This window comes from Enhydra lutris, unplaced genomic scaffold, assembly GCF_002288905.1.
Source record: "Enhydra lutris kenyoni isolate GAN:26980312 unplaced genomic scaffold, ASM228890v2 scaffoldscaffold56, whole genome shotgun sequence".
Classification (NCBI taxonomy): domain Eukaryota; kingdom Metazoa; phylum Chordata; class Mammalia; order Carnivora; family Mustelidae; genus Enhydra; species Enhydra lutris.
Genome location: NW_019154140.1, coordinates 12,260,293 through 12,275,778, shown reverse-complemented (window position 1 = coordinate 12,275,778; position 15,486 = coordinate 12,260,293). Strand labels below are relative to the sequence as shown.

The 15,486-nt window shown below is 50.3% G+C and overlaps 1 protein-coding gene across 1 annotated transcript; it reads left to right on the top strand.

The window, feature by feature from the left end:
- Nucleotides 1-7,528: 7,528 nt before the first annotated feature.
- LOC111157970 (nuclear factor, erythroid 2) lies at nt 7,529-14,462 on the top strand. The gene is made up of 3 exons (XM_022519738.1): nt 7,529-7,629; nt 11,835-12,003; nt 13,199-14,462. The coding sequence occupies exons 2-3, from the start codon at nt 11,890-11,892 to the stop codon at nt 14,204-14,206; spliced, it is 1,122 nt and encodes a 373-aa protein (XP_022375446.1). The 5' UTR covers nt 7,529-7,629; nt 11,835-11,889; the 3' UTR covers nt 14,207-14,462.
- Nucleotides 14,463-15,486: the final 1,024 nt, after the last annotated feature.

Genomic DNA, 15,486 nt, shown 5'->3' with positions numbered 1-15,486 from the left:
TCCCTCTCTCGCAATGTCTTTCTCTATCAAATAAATAAATAAATAATCTTAAAAAAAGAAGAAGAAGAAAACAAAAAGATAGTATCAATGGTTTAAAGATCATTGAGAGAAAAGAGGTAATTGGGTGGGAGGACAGGTGTTAGGGTGTGAGAAGAAAAGGCAGAAAATAATGAACAGAAGTTAAGGTACTTGGATGTTTCAGAGAATTTTATCTGGACTAAATTGTTCCAATTTTTTTTTTCTTTTCCAACCATTGGTCTTTCCTTACTTCTTTGCACCTCTTCTCCCACCAGGGAGTAAGAAACAATGAAGTCTGCTTTTCGTTTCTTGTCTGGGTAACTGAGCTGCTGGCTCTCCCCCAATCCTCAATATGGATCTCGCTCTTTTTCTGTTTCTTCATTCTGGAGAAGGAAAGCTGATAGTTGAGGGAAGATGAGGTCAGGAGCACTACACCTTCCTCCTTGTGGGTGTCTCATTCTCAGCCAAGTGATCTCTTTGGGGAAAATATGGCCAGAGGGGCAGCAAGCAGGTTATGAGTGTGGTTTTAGCTGCAACCAGAGACAACACAGACAAGAGTGCAGACAGCGCGAGTATGAGGCCCTGGTGTGGAGATAGGCTTTTTGGAAGAAACTTTAAATGCAGAAGACTTTGGGAAGGGGCCCAGAGGCACGTGGAAAATTCCACAACCTTTATGTGGGGTCTCCATGTGCTATACAGAGGTGAGCCCAGGCTCACCACAGTCAGGAGAACCCCCTTGTCAGTTTTGGCCAAGTTGGTCACTCCTAGAGACTAAAAGAACCTCGGTAAAGCCCTGTAAGTTTTCCCAGAGTAGGACATCCCAACTTGCCCCAGGGTACTTGGAGGGAGCGGTCTACCTGAGAACTTTGATAGGCAACTAGACTCCCTGGGGAGTGCGCCCTGAGCCTCCTCACTAAGGCCTACTCTGTGGTCCAGGAAACTTCCTCTCCACCCAAACCTCTTTTAACAACATTGGGGTTCTCATACACTATAACTGGTCAAATCTTATAGGGCTTTCCTCCACAACTGTGCATTTACATATATCATATCTTCTGCTCAGAATGTTGTCTCCCATTTTTCTCCTAGGAAATTCAGATTTTTTTCATCTTTCAAGACTAGTTGAAAGGTTACCTCCTCTATGAGGCCTTCCCAGGGACAGTTGCTTCTTTTATTTGTTTCCCCCAAAACTAATTTTTTAATCTTTTAAAAAAATTTTTAAAGATTAAAAAAAATTATTACTTATTTACTTGTCAGAGAGGGAGAGAGAGAGAGAGAGAGAAAGAGAGAGCACAAGCAGGGGAAGCAGCAGGCTTCCTGCTGAGCAAGGAGCCCGAGGTGGGACTTGATCTCAGGACCCTGGGATCATGACCTGAGCCAAAGACAGATGCTTAACTGACTGAGCCACCCAGGCCTCTACTCCCCAAAAACTGATTTATCTATTCTCACATCACTGGCCATATCCACTGACCTGTTTATACTTGTGTCTGCCCCATCAGACTTGTGAGTGCCTAAAGGCAAAAGATCACAATTTAATCATCTTGGTATCCTCCAAATTTAGCAATTTGGCAAATACTCTATAAATATTTGTTGAGTGACAGTATTTAAACTCAGAACTGGACACCTTGAGGTATACACAAAAAAGACAAAATATGAAATGCAATCCTTCTTAATAAGTTTACCTATTCATTAACAACAATTTAATGCAATAATTTAATATATTTAATAATATATTAGATGTGCCATATATGTGCCATTTAATAGTGCTTACTATAACCCAGGTACTGAGTCACTGAATTAAACACAAATACCTGGTTTTAAACTCATTTACTTCTCACAATAACGTATAAATATTGCTATTATCTCCCAAATTACTGGGTGGGTAAAATTAGGCTTGGAGAGGTTAAAGAACTTGTTTGTGATCTCAAAGTGATTAGAGTGTCAGAGTACAGGCATTTCTGACTCCAAAATTCATGCTCTTAAAAAAACTTTTTTAAAGATTTTTTTTTCTAAGTTTTTATATATTTACATAATCTCTACACCCAGTATGGGGCTTGAACTCACAACTCCAAGATCAAAAGTCTCCTGTTTTACCAACCGAGCTAGACAGGCACCCATCAAATTTGTGCTCTTAGCCTTTGTGTTACAGGGCCTGAGTCAAGTTTTGTACAATACAGTTTATACCACCATTATTACAAGCCAATATAATAAAACACAAAATCATATGGTTCAATTTGCAAATAAAACATTTAAATCAGGTTATTAATTATTTGATATGTATAAGGAACTGGCAGTCATGAACTTTCCACGTAAGTACTGTACGTACATCATCTCATCAGATCCCCCACCGTCACTTGTGTTGGGAGCTCTATTCTGCCCATTTAGGAGAAACTGAGGCAGGAGGAGGTTAAATAATGTGCCTAAACGCACAGTGGCGTGTTGAGCTGACCCTCAAACCCAGATCTCTCTTCTACTCCATACTGCCTTGGGTTGGTAGGAAGGGCCAAGCAGAGCATTCTGGTGGAGGGGAGTGGTTTGATCAAAGACAGAAGGCTGGAATGAGCAGGATGGCTGTGAGAAGGAGTAAATAGTCAAGCATCTGGTTGATTCAGCGGGTGGAGCCTGTGGCTCTTGGTCTTGGGGTGGTGAGTTTAAGCCCCACATTGGGCACAGAGCTTACTTAATTTAAAAAAAAAAAAAAGTTAAAGGGATGCCTGGGTGGCTCAGTAGGTTAAGCATCTGCCTTCAGCTGAGGTCATGATCCCAGGGTGGTGGAAACAAGTCTCACTTCGGGCTCCTTGCTCAGCAGGGAGCTTGCTTCTCCCTCTGCCTGCTGCTCCCCCTGGTTGCGCTCTCTCTCACTGTCTCTCTGACAAATAAATAAATAAAATCTTGTAAAAAAAGTTAAAAAAAAAATAGTCAGGTATCAAGTCTCATCCTCCAAGGAGCAGAGGGTGGGGCTTCCTAGGCAGCTCTGGCCCTGCGAAGGATTGCAACAGGGTGAGGTGGGGGTAGGGGTTTGGGGTTCCTGGAAGGTGACTGAAGCCCAGAAGGCTGGCCCTGTGCCCACTGTGTGGCTAAAGCAGGCTCCGCCCAATAGTTCTGGTGGGAGAGCCATGGCCTGAGGGCTAGTTCTTGGAAGTCTGGCTGCCACCCGCCCCCACAAACTGCTGCATCCTAGGCCTGGATGTCTCCCCGAGTCAGGCTGCCCACTGGCTGGCTGCAGTCCTGTTCCAAGTGTCTCTCACATATGAGTGTGGCTTCCAGATAGGTTAGTCTTGTTCCCAAACCCCTGAGGCACTCTGGCCTCCAGGCTTTGAAGCTCCCATCTCCTAATAATAATAGACTCACTTTCCTGTAGACTTCTTGTCATCTTCTCAACACCACTAAATAGGTATCATCATTATCAACATCTCCATTTTTCAGGTGAGGAGAGATAGCTCAAAAAGGTTGGGCTGCCCAAGCCCACATAGCCAAGGATGTTAAGACTCAAGCCTGGGTCTCAAGATGCAGGATCTGGTCCTCCCTCATTCTGCTATACACCATGCCCATGTCTCTTTTGAGATTTAGAATGAAGCCCCAGGGATTATTTCTTCTGGGCTACTTTGGACTCATCTGTTAGCCTTCATCCATTTTTGGTTCAGGGCTAGGCTCTGCTAGCAGGGCACAACTCTTAGATGTCAGAGTCCTGGATCTTCAGTCTTACCTACTCCCTGGACCCTAAGCCCTAAGCAATTTTGGTCTGAGAGTGGGGCTCACACTCCCCTCAACTCCTGAGAAAATCCTCTAGAAATTCTTATCGCTGGAAAGCAACTTCCTCAAAGACTTTTTTTAATCCTATCTTTCCCTAAACTAGAAGACAAGGAAAAACCCCAGCAGATGGCTTAGGAGATCTGGCTCCAATACCTGGGCCTCGGTTTACTTTAGTAAGAGGGGCCTCAATTATTCCCAGGTCCCAGACCCCCTCCTCTACCTCCCCCAGCCATCTAGGGTAACCGCCGGGCTCTGGTGCCTAGGATAACGCCCAGCCCTCCCCTTGCCTCCTGTGGCTGCCTCCCCTTTCCGTCTGTTGAGAGAGGAAGCCAGGGGGTGTTGGGTGCAACCCTGCAGGGCACTGATAAAGGGCCAGGCCTGCCCCCCGCCCCCTGGGGCCACTGCGGTCAGACCAGCAGTCAGGCAGGCAATGCAGCCATCTCCCTCTGGGACCCACGGCCCTCCCCTGGTTCCACCTCTGCCCACCCCACCCTACTCGGGAAGCTGGTTGCATAACCCAGTGGGGTGTTTGGCAACATTGCCTGTGGCTTGACCTAATGCTGGTGGTGGTGTGCACATGCGTTGGGGCGGGGTGGGGGGGTGGATTGATCGGGGGTGACAAGTCAGCCTTTTGAGAATAGGTGAGCAGCCTGGATAGAGAATGGTGTAACAGTCAAGATATGTTGCCATGTTTTTCTCCACATTCTGTTTGCTACCTTTGCTGAAAGCAGGAGAGTCTTGGGATTGGAAAATGTTAGGTATCCTGCGTTGCCAAGCCACAGGCACTATCCAACCCATCCAGGCTCCTAATCCCCTGCTAATCATAAATCAGACAAAGGAGACTGAAGAGAGAAGGCTGTTGACTCTGGACATCAGGAATCCGAGAAGAGGAGGCTGAAGGAACCATTTCCATCCCTGAGGGCTGTCAAGCGTGTTCTGGAGGCAGGATGCAGGGTGGGAATGGCAGTCATGGCCTTTTCCTATTGGAGGGGAGTGGGAGAGAGGTGGGAAAGACAATTCTGGCTGGCCAAGCTGCCTCAGTGAAGGCTGTCTGTTCACTTAGTTCACCCTACTTGCTCATGTCTGTCTCCCCAAAATAAGCAGTAACTGCTTCAGACACTTCTATAAATGCCTATTGCTTACAAGATGAAATATAACCTCTCTAGCTTGACTTTCAAGACTCTTTACAATCTAGCCCCAAACTTCCCAGGCTTATCTTCTTCTACTTCCTACCCCCATGCCCCACCCTAGTAAACCCAAAATATTACCCTATGTTTTATGGCTCTGTGCCTTTATATCTTTGCTTGGAATACCCTTCTCCCTCTCTCTCCCTGGTGAACCCCTAGTCATTCTCCACAGCCCAGCTCAATTGTCATCTCCTCTGTGAAGACTTTCCTGAATTTCATCAAGCAGAAATTCAACTTCATAGCCCTTAATTTTTTTAAGGGCTTCCCACTGAGGAGGGAGCCCAATGTGGGGCTCTATCCCAGGACCCCAGGATCATGACCTGAGCTGAAGGCAGACGCTTAATGACTGAGCCACCCAGGTGCTCTCATAGCACTTTAATAGACCTTTATTAGTGTAATTCCCCAACTAGACTGTGAGTGAGGGCATAGACTATATCTTATCCATCTTTGTGTTCCTGGAGTATAAAACATAGTAGACACTCAATAAATCTTCATTGAATGGATTAATGAATGATGAGGCTTGTGTTATCCACAGTTGTATCTGCAATGCCACAACAGTGCCCTGAGCTGGTAGTTTTCATTCAGTGAATGTTTGTTCACCAGCTGTAACCTGATATTATTATTTAATCAGCCACAAGTGTGACTATCATCACCCCTCATCCCCTCTGAGGGGCCCGAATAAGTATGCCACTGAGAGAGCTATATTTGAATGCCCAGATTCCAGGTATGTGGCCTAGATTCATGCCCAGGTCATCAAGAGATTCTGAACCCACAAGTAACAGGTCATGAAGCCATGGGTCCCCTCCTGTCCCACAAGGATCATGCATATAGAATCATGATCTCCTGGGATAGAGCCAGAATCCAAAGTGTTTAATCATGGGTGTGGTGTGGGGGTTGATCAGCACCCACCTCCCCATCCCCCCTACACCCCCAACCTCCCAACCCCCGCACAGACACAAGCTGCCAGGAAGCCATATCAAACTGCCTCTTGAGTTGCTTGGTTGTGTTGCTGGTTGTGGAAGGTCCCAAGGGAGAACTCTAGTGCTGATTTAGGGGTGTAAGGGCGGGGAACACTTGGAGGAGGACTCCCAGCAGCTATTCTTTATGAACTGGGACGGAATATTTTCAATATCTTAACAGTGAACATGATCTTTTTTTTTTTTTTTTTTAGATTTTATTTATTTATTTGATAGACAGAGATCACAAGTAGTCAGGTAGAGAGAGAGGAGGAAGCAGGTTCCCCGCTGAGCAGAGAGCCCAATTCGGGTCTCAATCCCAGGACCTTGAGACCATGACCCGGGCTGAAGGCAGAGGCTTTAACTCACTGAGCCACCCAGGCGCCCCCAGTGAACATGATCTTATCAGAGAATGTTGGTTGGGTGCCAGCTCTGCCTTGGGGTGACACCCATCTGCCTCCCTGTCTTTAATTATTTCCAATAGAACTTGAAATATTATACAAAGAAAAAAATAGAGAAAAAGTTTTAAGCTGCAGCTGTAAGGACTGAAGCTAGACATGGGAAGGACTTTCCTTAGAGCGGAGAGCCACTAATGGGAAACTAGAAGGAAACAAGACTCCTGTGGTCTCTGGAGAGAGATCTGTTTGGCCTGGGTCTTGGATTGTGCATTGGAGACCAAGGGATGATGGAGCAACTTCTGGGGGGTACTTCCTGCCCTGAGAAAGAGCTGCTGTGGGTGCTGGGGGATGAACCCGATATCCTAAGACATGTGCTGGCCTGTCCAGAGGATGAGGCTGCCCTGTGTTTGGGGTGCCCTGCCTGGAAGAAAGGGGGACAAAGGGCACCCAGGGCCCCCTTTAAGAGAGGTGAATACTGTCCCTGCTGGGCGCCCTGTGCACACCTAACTCCCCTCACACACTGACAACAAACCTGGCCAAGAAAGAGGTCTTTGTCCTAAGACATCTGAGGCCGCTGGGGGAGGGGAGAAGGCTACAGGTGAAAGGACACATCAAAGCAGCCACTGCCCCTCCTCCCCAAAATAGCTCCCCTCCCTCTCTCCCAGACCCGAGGCTTTCCTTAAATAAAAGCAATGCCCTAAAAGCCCACTTGCCTTAACAGCTGGGACACTAGACATTGGGTCCCTATCTTCAGCAGCTATGACTCAGTTTCCCTGTCCCTAAGAGAGTTAAGGGGGCAGAAGGAAGGAGGTTAGACTTGTATGAAGTTTAGAGGTCACCTTGGAGTGGGCCACCAGGTTGGATTTCATCCTATGCAAGGGAGAAACGCAGGCCTGGCCGGACTCCTGGGCTCGGAAGGAGGGCTGAGAGGCGCTGGAAGCCATGTGTGCCCCCGCTGGCCGGGAGCAAGGTGGGGGCGGGGTGTGGGCAGAAACCACACCGGGCTCAAGTTTCCTCTCTTGGCCAGAAGGGGCAGGAGGAGAGGAGGGCCACGGGGAGAGGGGAGGGTTGGAGGAAGGACGGAGAGCCCAGGCCGAGGTCTTCAGAGAGGAGGCTGGTGCGCCACCCGGCGCTCCCCGTGCTCAGGCCGAGCCTCCACACTCCGCGCTCAGAAATGGCCCGGGGGCGGAGCGCGGCCCTTCCCGGTTTCCAGAGGTAGCAGGGATCCTCACCCGGGAGGTGTCAGCGCAGGCCCAGCCTCCCCAGAGACAGCAACGGGAGCCACATCTCTCTCCTCGCCCAGCTCGGACCCTGCCACAGGTGCCTGAGGGGCGGGGTGGGAGGTCGATTCCAGTGGGATCCCACGGGCGAGCTGGGGAGGTGGAAGGGGCAGAGGGAGAAAATGACCAACTTTCTGCACACCCCCAGGAGACCTCGGGCCTTCCCTGGGTGCCCCTGGCTTGGGAATTTGACATCTTTGGGAATTCATCTGGGAGAGGACCTAGATGGCTTATTGAGAACTCTTGAGATTCTTGGGTGAGAGGCTGTAGGTGGGGACCAGACCAGTCATCCTCTGAGGCCCCTTTGAGGGGATAGGGGTGACCCTGAGTAACCCTTCAGCAGGAGGGTCTCCCCCCCCGGGGTGGGGGGGAGCCAACAAAATCTTAGGCCTATGGTATCCCCTTTCCTTTACTCAATTCCATCATGCTGCCCTGACTGGCCAGCTGGGAGGATTTGGGGGAAGATGAGGAACTGGAGACCCTGGATGCCTGGATGCCTGGATGGGTGAGGAGCACGGCAGAAGGATGGGATGGTGGGTGCAGAGCTGTTGAGGTCTTGCCTCCTTTGCTCCTTCTGGGCCTGGGCAGTTGAGCTCACTAGAACTGACAGGGAAAAGAAGGCATCCTACCCCAGTACAGCTCCTTCAGACTGGAAATCTTTGCAGCTGGGAAAGTAGGAGGCTGGGTAGCAGTGGAAGAGAAGAGGGGAGGTAACAGATCTGCCGGGGCTGGGAGTCTCTAGTCATTGGCCCCCAAATGACTGGCGTTTGGTTTCTAGGGACCGAATGAGGATAACAGAAACTTGTTCCTTTCTGCCTTGTTCCCAACCACCTGTTTGAGTCGTGTATGTCCTCAGGAAACTAAATCTCACTCTGATCAACTCTCCCTCTATCTTCCGGTTTCCTCTGTTCTGTTTCTCTATTTCACCTCTATGTGTCTCTCCCTCTTTGGGGATGGTTCCTAATGTTTCTAAATAGCTTGCTCACCTGCCACTCCACACCCCAGGTTTCCCTCATCCCTCCCCATCTTTTCACTGCTCCTGGTGACACCGGGAGAGGTGGGTTGACCTAATAAACCTCAGAACAGGATCCCAGAGGCAAGCACCTTCTCTCGTTCTCTCCATCAAGGCACCCCCACAAATGGTCCTCATCTTGAATTCTTGAATATAAAGCTCTGTGTCATTCTGTGAGTACTCAGAGACTGTGATAAGAGCTTTCTGGGGAGCACCATCAGAGTAAGGATCAGAGTAAGGAGGATGGATTATAGCCCCTGGAGATGGTGCCAGTCCTACCTGGTACATGTTGGTAGGGAGGAAGAGGGCTGTGTGACTTCAAAGTGTAGGTTAAACTGGAAAGTGGGAACTGTTTATTGTAAAGCAAAAGGGACACAGGGAGGCCTGCTCTAGTCTCCCAAGAGCTGTTGTTTCTGCATCCTCTGTGACGTTTTGTTGGAGTCAATTCTGACTACGCCGTCCTCCCTGCTCTATACCACTAGCTCCCAGTCCAAGACACCCAGGCCCCCAGGCCCATCCTTAGAAAGGTAGGTTCCTAAGGTCCAGAGAGGCCTATGCCTGGTGCATAGACCACCAACAACCACTGACTATCTAGGGGAAACCATACTATTCCTTTTTGGCCCGGTGCAAACTTGCCACTGCCCCAGAGAGGTGGTTGGAACTAGCTGATCTAGAGATTCTCATCAACTCCCTCTTCTCCGACCTCCTGCCTCCCACAGGGACCCTTCTGGATTCTCATTTCCCTGTCCCAAAGGTGCATGAGGAGGGGCTGATATTCTAGTCTTAGAGACCAGGACAGCCTAGAACCCAGCCTAGCCTGGGTCTGAAGCCTGGGGTCTGAAGCCTGCATCTGGAGACCATTTGCCAGGCTCTTTTCTGGCTTTGTGTTCTTTCCTGTAAATACATATGGTTGGACTAGTTTAGCATTTTTCAAGGTGGGATGGGCCTCTGGCATCAGAAACACTAGGGCACTTGTTAAAATGCTGCTTGCTGGGTACCTGCACTTATGAATTCAATTCAGTGGGCCTTGGAGGGGCGGGGGTACTCACAGGAGCCTGTGTTTTTAGAAGTACAACAGGTGAATTCGGTGCATAATCAGGTTTGCGACTCCCTGAGCTAGATGCCGTGTACTGCCTTCCTCAGCATGGAGCTTCTCTGGTCCTGTCTCCATTTGATGGAAGAGACTGAATGGGGAAGTGATTTGACCAAAGTCATGCTTTTGGAAGGCCAGAGAACCTGGTCTTGGAAGGCCAGAGAACCTGGTCTCCTGCCTCCTAGGGCAGGATCTTTGCACTGCACCTGAGTCAGATCCAGGAAGATACAAGGAGGGACAAAGTTGGGGCGGGGTGGGGGTATGGTGTGAAGGACTATGAGGCAAGAGTCATTGTCCCTGCCCCCTAACCCCCTTCTCCATTCACTTTGCCTTTGGGCAATTTCCTCCAGAACCTGGGTGGGGGAGGGTGGGGTTCCGGTGTTGAAATGGCATTCTGGACAGACATAAACACCCCACCCACTTTGCCCACGAGCCAAGCTCTTGGGCCTACACCAGCTCCCAGCTCTGGAGATGGGAGTATAACAAAGGGGCAGGGGGCAAGGGCTAGGGAGATCCTCCTTCCAAAAGATAATTTGCAGTCCTTACTAATTTTGGATTAAGTCAAAGAGTGAATTTCGTATTGGATAGCTGTGATAGGCCATCCTTGTGGTGATCTAAGGTCATGCAATTTGAGGTCATCCAGTCCTAGCCTCTGTCCTTTTCTAAGTGTCTCCCTCTCCCAGCCTGCCTGCCTTTACTTATATGGTAGGGGTGGGGTGCTGTGTCTGGCCAGAAGATATTGGGAGGTCCCTGCGAAATCTACTTGTCATCTCTTGTTGAAGGCTGGGGGAGCAGGTGCAGGGAGATGGGTGTCAAGGAGTAGGGAGGTGGGATGAGGAGAGGGGCGAATAGAGGGGAGAAGATGAAGACAGGGGTGAGGGTTTGCTGAGAACTGTAAGCTGCCCAAGCAGAAAGGGACCTCTGAGTTCGACTTCTCCAACTCCCTAGTTTTATAAATGAGGAAACAGAAGCTCAGAGCAGTGTGACAGCTTTGCCTAGCCTCACATGGCTGCTCTGTGGCTGACTGGCAGCTAGAGCCCAGATCAAACATGGGTGGGGGTGCTGAAGGGGACTGTGTTTTTAAGGCTCCAAAGAGATACTCCCCCAGAAGAAAAGAGATACCACAGGAAGAACTGATTGAGGTGAACTGCCAGGAGAGGCTTGGAGTCTAGAGACTCAGGAGTGGGATGGGAAGGTGTCTGAGAGGCTGCTGCCTGCTAGCAGAGTCAGCTAGTAGACATTCCAGACCTATGCTGGCTCTTTATCGGGTTGAGTCTCAATTTCTGAATGGACCCTATAGGATCTTTGTGAAAATCAGTCTCAAACTAATTCTTGTAAAACATCAGCACTGTTCAAAACATAAGCACTGTTCTTGACAGTGCTTAATAAGCCTTTGCTATGGTTGTTGTATGCCCTTAGGAACCTTGGAAGCCTGGTGGTGTGGGTTGGGGTATGGCCGGGATGACCCTGTAGGGCCATAGGACAGAGGTCCAGTGTCTCCAGAGACCATTCCTCCTCTGCTGCCTCCAGCTGATAAACCTCTTATCAGGCTCAAGCAGGGGAGCCCAGAGTCAGGATAGGAGGAGAAGGCAGAACTGCTATCAGCCACCAGGCCTGGGCCGTATCTCAGAGAAGGGGAGGGGCTGTCTGCTTGGCTCTTCCCACAACACGCTCCTTGGGGATCCCGAAGTACTCGCTCTCAACCTTGGAGGATGAGACAGAGGAGGAAAACTGAGGACCGAGGGGGAAAGCAGGAGTGATCCCCGGAATTGCCCCAGAAAATGGGGGAAAAACAATCCCAGAAGATGTGTTTCTGCCCTGCCCGCTGATACAGTTTTGGGGAGCAAGAAGAAGGGGAAAGGGAAGGCACCTTGTCTGAATAAGTAGGTAAAGACCTACTGTGCTCCCAAAGGACCTGACTACAGCCACAGCAGGTGAGGTGGAGATGACATGGCAGGGAAAGCCTTTGTAGCATAAGGAGTTGGTTGATGAGGACAACAGAGCTGGGGGCATGAAGCCTCTCCTTCTCTCAGCTGAGGCTGCTGGGAGATCTCCATGGAGGCAGGACAAAGTTGCTGGCCCCTAGCGGGACATGATTTAACCTAGATCTTTTTTTAAACCTGTTTCTCCTTTGACACAGGTTGCTGGGGCCTTTTGGGCTTTGGGGACCCGGGACCAGGCCCTGGCCCAGTAGAATGCCCCCGTGTCCTCCCCAGCAGAGCAGGAACAGGGTGACACAGTTACCCGCTCTGGAGCTGGGTGAGATGGAGTTGACTTGGCAAGAGATCATGTCCATCACTGAGCTGCAGGTGAGCAGGGTCGGGGGCACCTGGGAGAAGGAAGAGCAGAAAAATACGGAGTCTGGCTAGGACCTGAGGCAGGGGGCTGGAGCAAGCAGGGAATGTTCCAGGCACTGGAAAAGGATGGGCTGGAGTAGGAGGGAGATCTGGATGGAAGACCAGAATATGAAGGGGAAAAGGGTGTGGAAGAGCAGGGGAAAGGAGTGGTGGGGAAGGAAGGATCTGACTGGGAGTATAAGCTCTCTGGGCGGCCACACTGCTCACATCTCTCTATCCCACCTTCTGCCCCGCCTTTCTTTTCTCACCTTCTTCCCTTCTGAACTCTCCTCCAATCCTGCCCATCTTCTTCCCTCATTTCCTCCCCCTGTCTTCAGATGCTGGGCCCCTTTCCCTCAGGTAGCAGAGCGGTAATTCAGGGGCCTGAAGAAGGGGGGGGTTAGACTATGACGGGGTCCTGCTAGTTGGACAAAGGGGTGTCTGTTGGTCTAACAATGATGCCTTTGTCCCATCTGGGCTGGAGCATGGTGTCTCCTCCATGTGGGTTGGGGGCCCTGTTTTCCAACATGTTCTCTCCTCCTCTCTGCACCTGGGCAGGGAGAGAGGGACCAAAGAGGAAAGGGTAGAGCTTGTGCTGGCTCCCCAAGGTGCCTCAACCCCCAGACCTGGCTCTGCCCACTGACCCCACCCCTCTTTTCTCCCCTGTCACAATGCCTGGGTCCTCGGGATCTGCCCTGAGCCCTCCTGCTCAGCAGCTCCCTCTGCTGGGAACCCAGGGGATGGCCAGGGTCTGAATTTGACCCTTTGACCCTAGATAACCACAGCAGGAAAGGGTTTGGTGCGGGGGGGGGGGGGGGTGGGGGGGTGGTCGTAGATAACAACTTCTTGTCTTCCTGAAGGAACTAAAGGAAGAAGTGCCATTTCAACCCAATAAGAACTTCTTCTGAGGAGGAGAAGATTCTATATTGTTGCAGCCTTAGATAGTCCTTTCCCAAGTTTGACCTCAGTGACTTCCATTCCTGTTTAAGCTGCTTTCTGATTGAAATAGCTTCACCACAACCTTACAAGAAGCTTTGAATGATTTTTAGCACTTTTTTGTTCCCCTGTTATCTCACTGTGTCTTTCAGAAGGACCCAACTTCGTTTGGAGAAAGAGCTGGTTTCTGTCCCTCAGGCTGTCTCCAAAACCTCTTTGTCTTTTCTTGCAGGGCCTAAACGCTCCAAGTGAGCCATCATTTGAGGCCCCAGCCCCAGCCCCATATCCTGGGCCCCCGCCACCCCCAACTTACTGCCCCTGCTCAATTCACCCAGATGCTGGCTTCGCCCTTCCTCCACCACCTTATGAACTTCCAGCACCCACATCTCAGGTCCCAGAGCCTTCATACTCCTATGGCAACATGGCCATCCCAGTCTCCAAGCCACTGACCCTCTCGGGCCTGCTCAGTGAGCCCCTCCCAGACCCTTTGGCTCTCCTGGACATTGGGCTGCCAGCGGGGCCCCCCAAGCCCCAAGAAGACCCAGAATCCGACTCAGGATTATCTCTCAACTATAGTGACGCTGAATCTCTTGAGCTGGAGGGGACAGAGGCTGGTCGGCGGCGCAGCGAGTACGTAGAGATGTACCCAGTGGAGTACCCCTATTCACTTATGCCCAACTCTTTGGCCCACCCTAACTATGCCTTGCCACCTGCGGAGAACCCCTTAGCCTTAGAACCCTCTTCAGGCCCGGTGCGGGCCAAGTCCACTGCACGGGGGGAGGCGGGGAGTCGGGATGAGCGTCGGGCCCTGGCCATGAAGATTCCCTTCCCGACGGACAAGATTGTCAACTTGCCGGTAGATGACTTTAACGAGCTGTTGGCACGGTACCCACTGACGGAGAGCCAGCTGGCCTTAGTCCGGGACATCCGACGGCGGGGCAAAAACAAGGTGGCCGCCCAGAACTGTCGCAAGAGAAAGTTGGAGACCATTGTGCAGTTGGAGCGGGAACTGGAGCGGCTGGGCAGTGAGCGGGAACGGCTTCTCCGGGCCAGAGGGGAGGCTGACAGGACCCTGGAGGTCATGCGCCAACAGCTGACGGAGCTGTACTGTGACATTTTCCAGCACCTGCGGGATGAAGCGGGCAACAGCTACTCCCCTGAAGAGTATGCTCTCCAACAGGCTGCTGATGGGGCCATCTTCCTGGTGCCCCGGGGGACCAAGATGGAGGCCACAGACTAAGCTGGCCCAGAGGGGTGGGACTGGTGATGGAGATTTCCTTTATTCCCTTCTGATAAACGTACTCCCCAGAAGAAGCTGGGTTCTCTAGACCAGAAGGGGGCAATGGGAAACCTGGCATTTGGAGGACCCAAGGTGTATTCAGTAAGGCTTGCCTTGAGACAAGTGTATGAGAGGAGGTTGGAATCTCTTTTCCATGATTCAGCTTCCTAGGTCTCCAACCTCCACCTCTTGTTTGAGCTTTGGTATATAAAGCGCTCTATACAAATAGCCTTCCACTGTGTCTTCCTTCTCAAGAGAGGGTGATGAAGCTCAGTACTCAGAGTTTAGTGCTTGTTAGCAGTGGGAAGAGAATCCTGCCAAGCTCGTTTCTTTCCCCTACAACTTTGTATGAGAGATACACAAGAAATCTGGGCTTGAGCAGTGTGATTTACCACCTTTATTTCCTTTTTCAGAGCCAGAGATCATGGGTGATCTGAGGAATCCCACCCTCCCTGGTGGCCCACTATTTACAGAGCAGGGATTGCTGCCAGCATTGGGTACCCCTCTGTGCAAGGTCCCTGAGGTTTAGACCTCTCCTTTCTCAGTCTTTGGAACACAGAAAAGTCTAGAATGCCCCCAGGCCTTTTTTCTGTTCTCTCCCTCCTGCCTACTACTATAGGATGTCCTCATCCTGATGTGCTAGAGCTCTCTCAGAAGACAGAGGTGCTCTTGATTGGAGAGAATTTGACTAGGCATCAGTTTTGAGGGACTTCATACCCAAGTCTGGGCAAAAACCTGCTCTCCTGTGGAGTAGGTTATGCCTTTTGGTGAACTCTTCTCCTTGGTTACATTAGACACACTATCCAATCTTCGTTTCAGGGCATCCCGTTTCTAGATCATCAAAGATCTAGGGTCTCTTACTTTCTTGAAGCAGAATGCATTAAGTTCTAGAATCCTTTATCACATCGAAGTCCCATCAAACTTCTCAGACACTACACCTTCATCTCCCTGGATGGAGTTGGGTGGTTCCTGATCTTTCCAGTCACTGAATTAACACAAATTACCTCTTTGGGGGTATTTTACTTCTATTTACACTTCTACTCAACTTTACTAGCTCCAACAATGATAGATGCTCAGTTGTGAGCTATGAAAAGCAGATGAGGATCAAAGTGGTATGGAGTCTTCATGCTTCAAGATTCTCAGAAATGTGGTCTCAAAGCAGGGTTAGGGAATGAAGTTTAAAACTTCTGATTCCTAATAGATCTGAAAACAGTTCAGACGCCTTGTCAACTTTCTTGAGA

What these genes read in the sequence shown, in the direction of transcription:
- LOC111157970 (XM_022519738.1), top strand. Translation starts at nt 11,890, where the DNA reads ATGCCCCCGTGTCCTCCCCAGCAGAGCAGGAACAGGGTGACACAGTTA. An exon ending in TGTCCATCACTGAGCTGCAG is followed by an intron (nt 12,004 to 13,198) that starts GTGAGCAGGGTC and finishes CTTTTCTTGCAG; the next exon opens with GGCCTAAACGCTCCAAGTGA.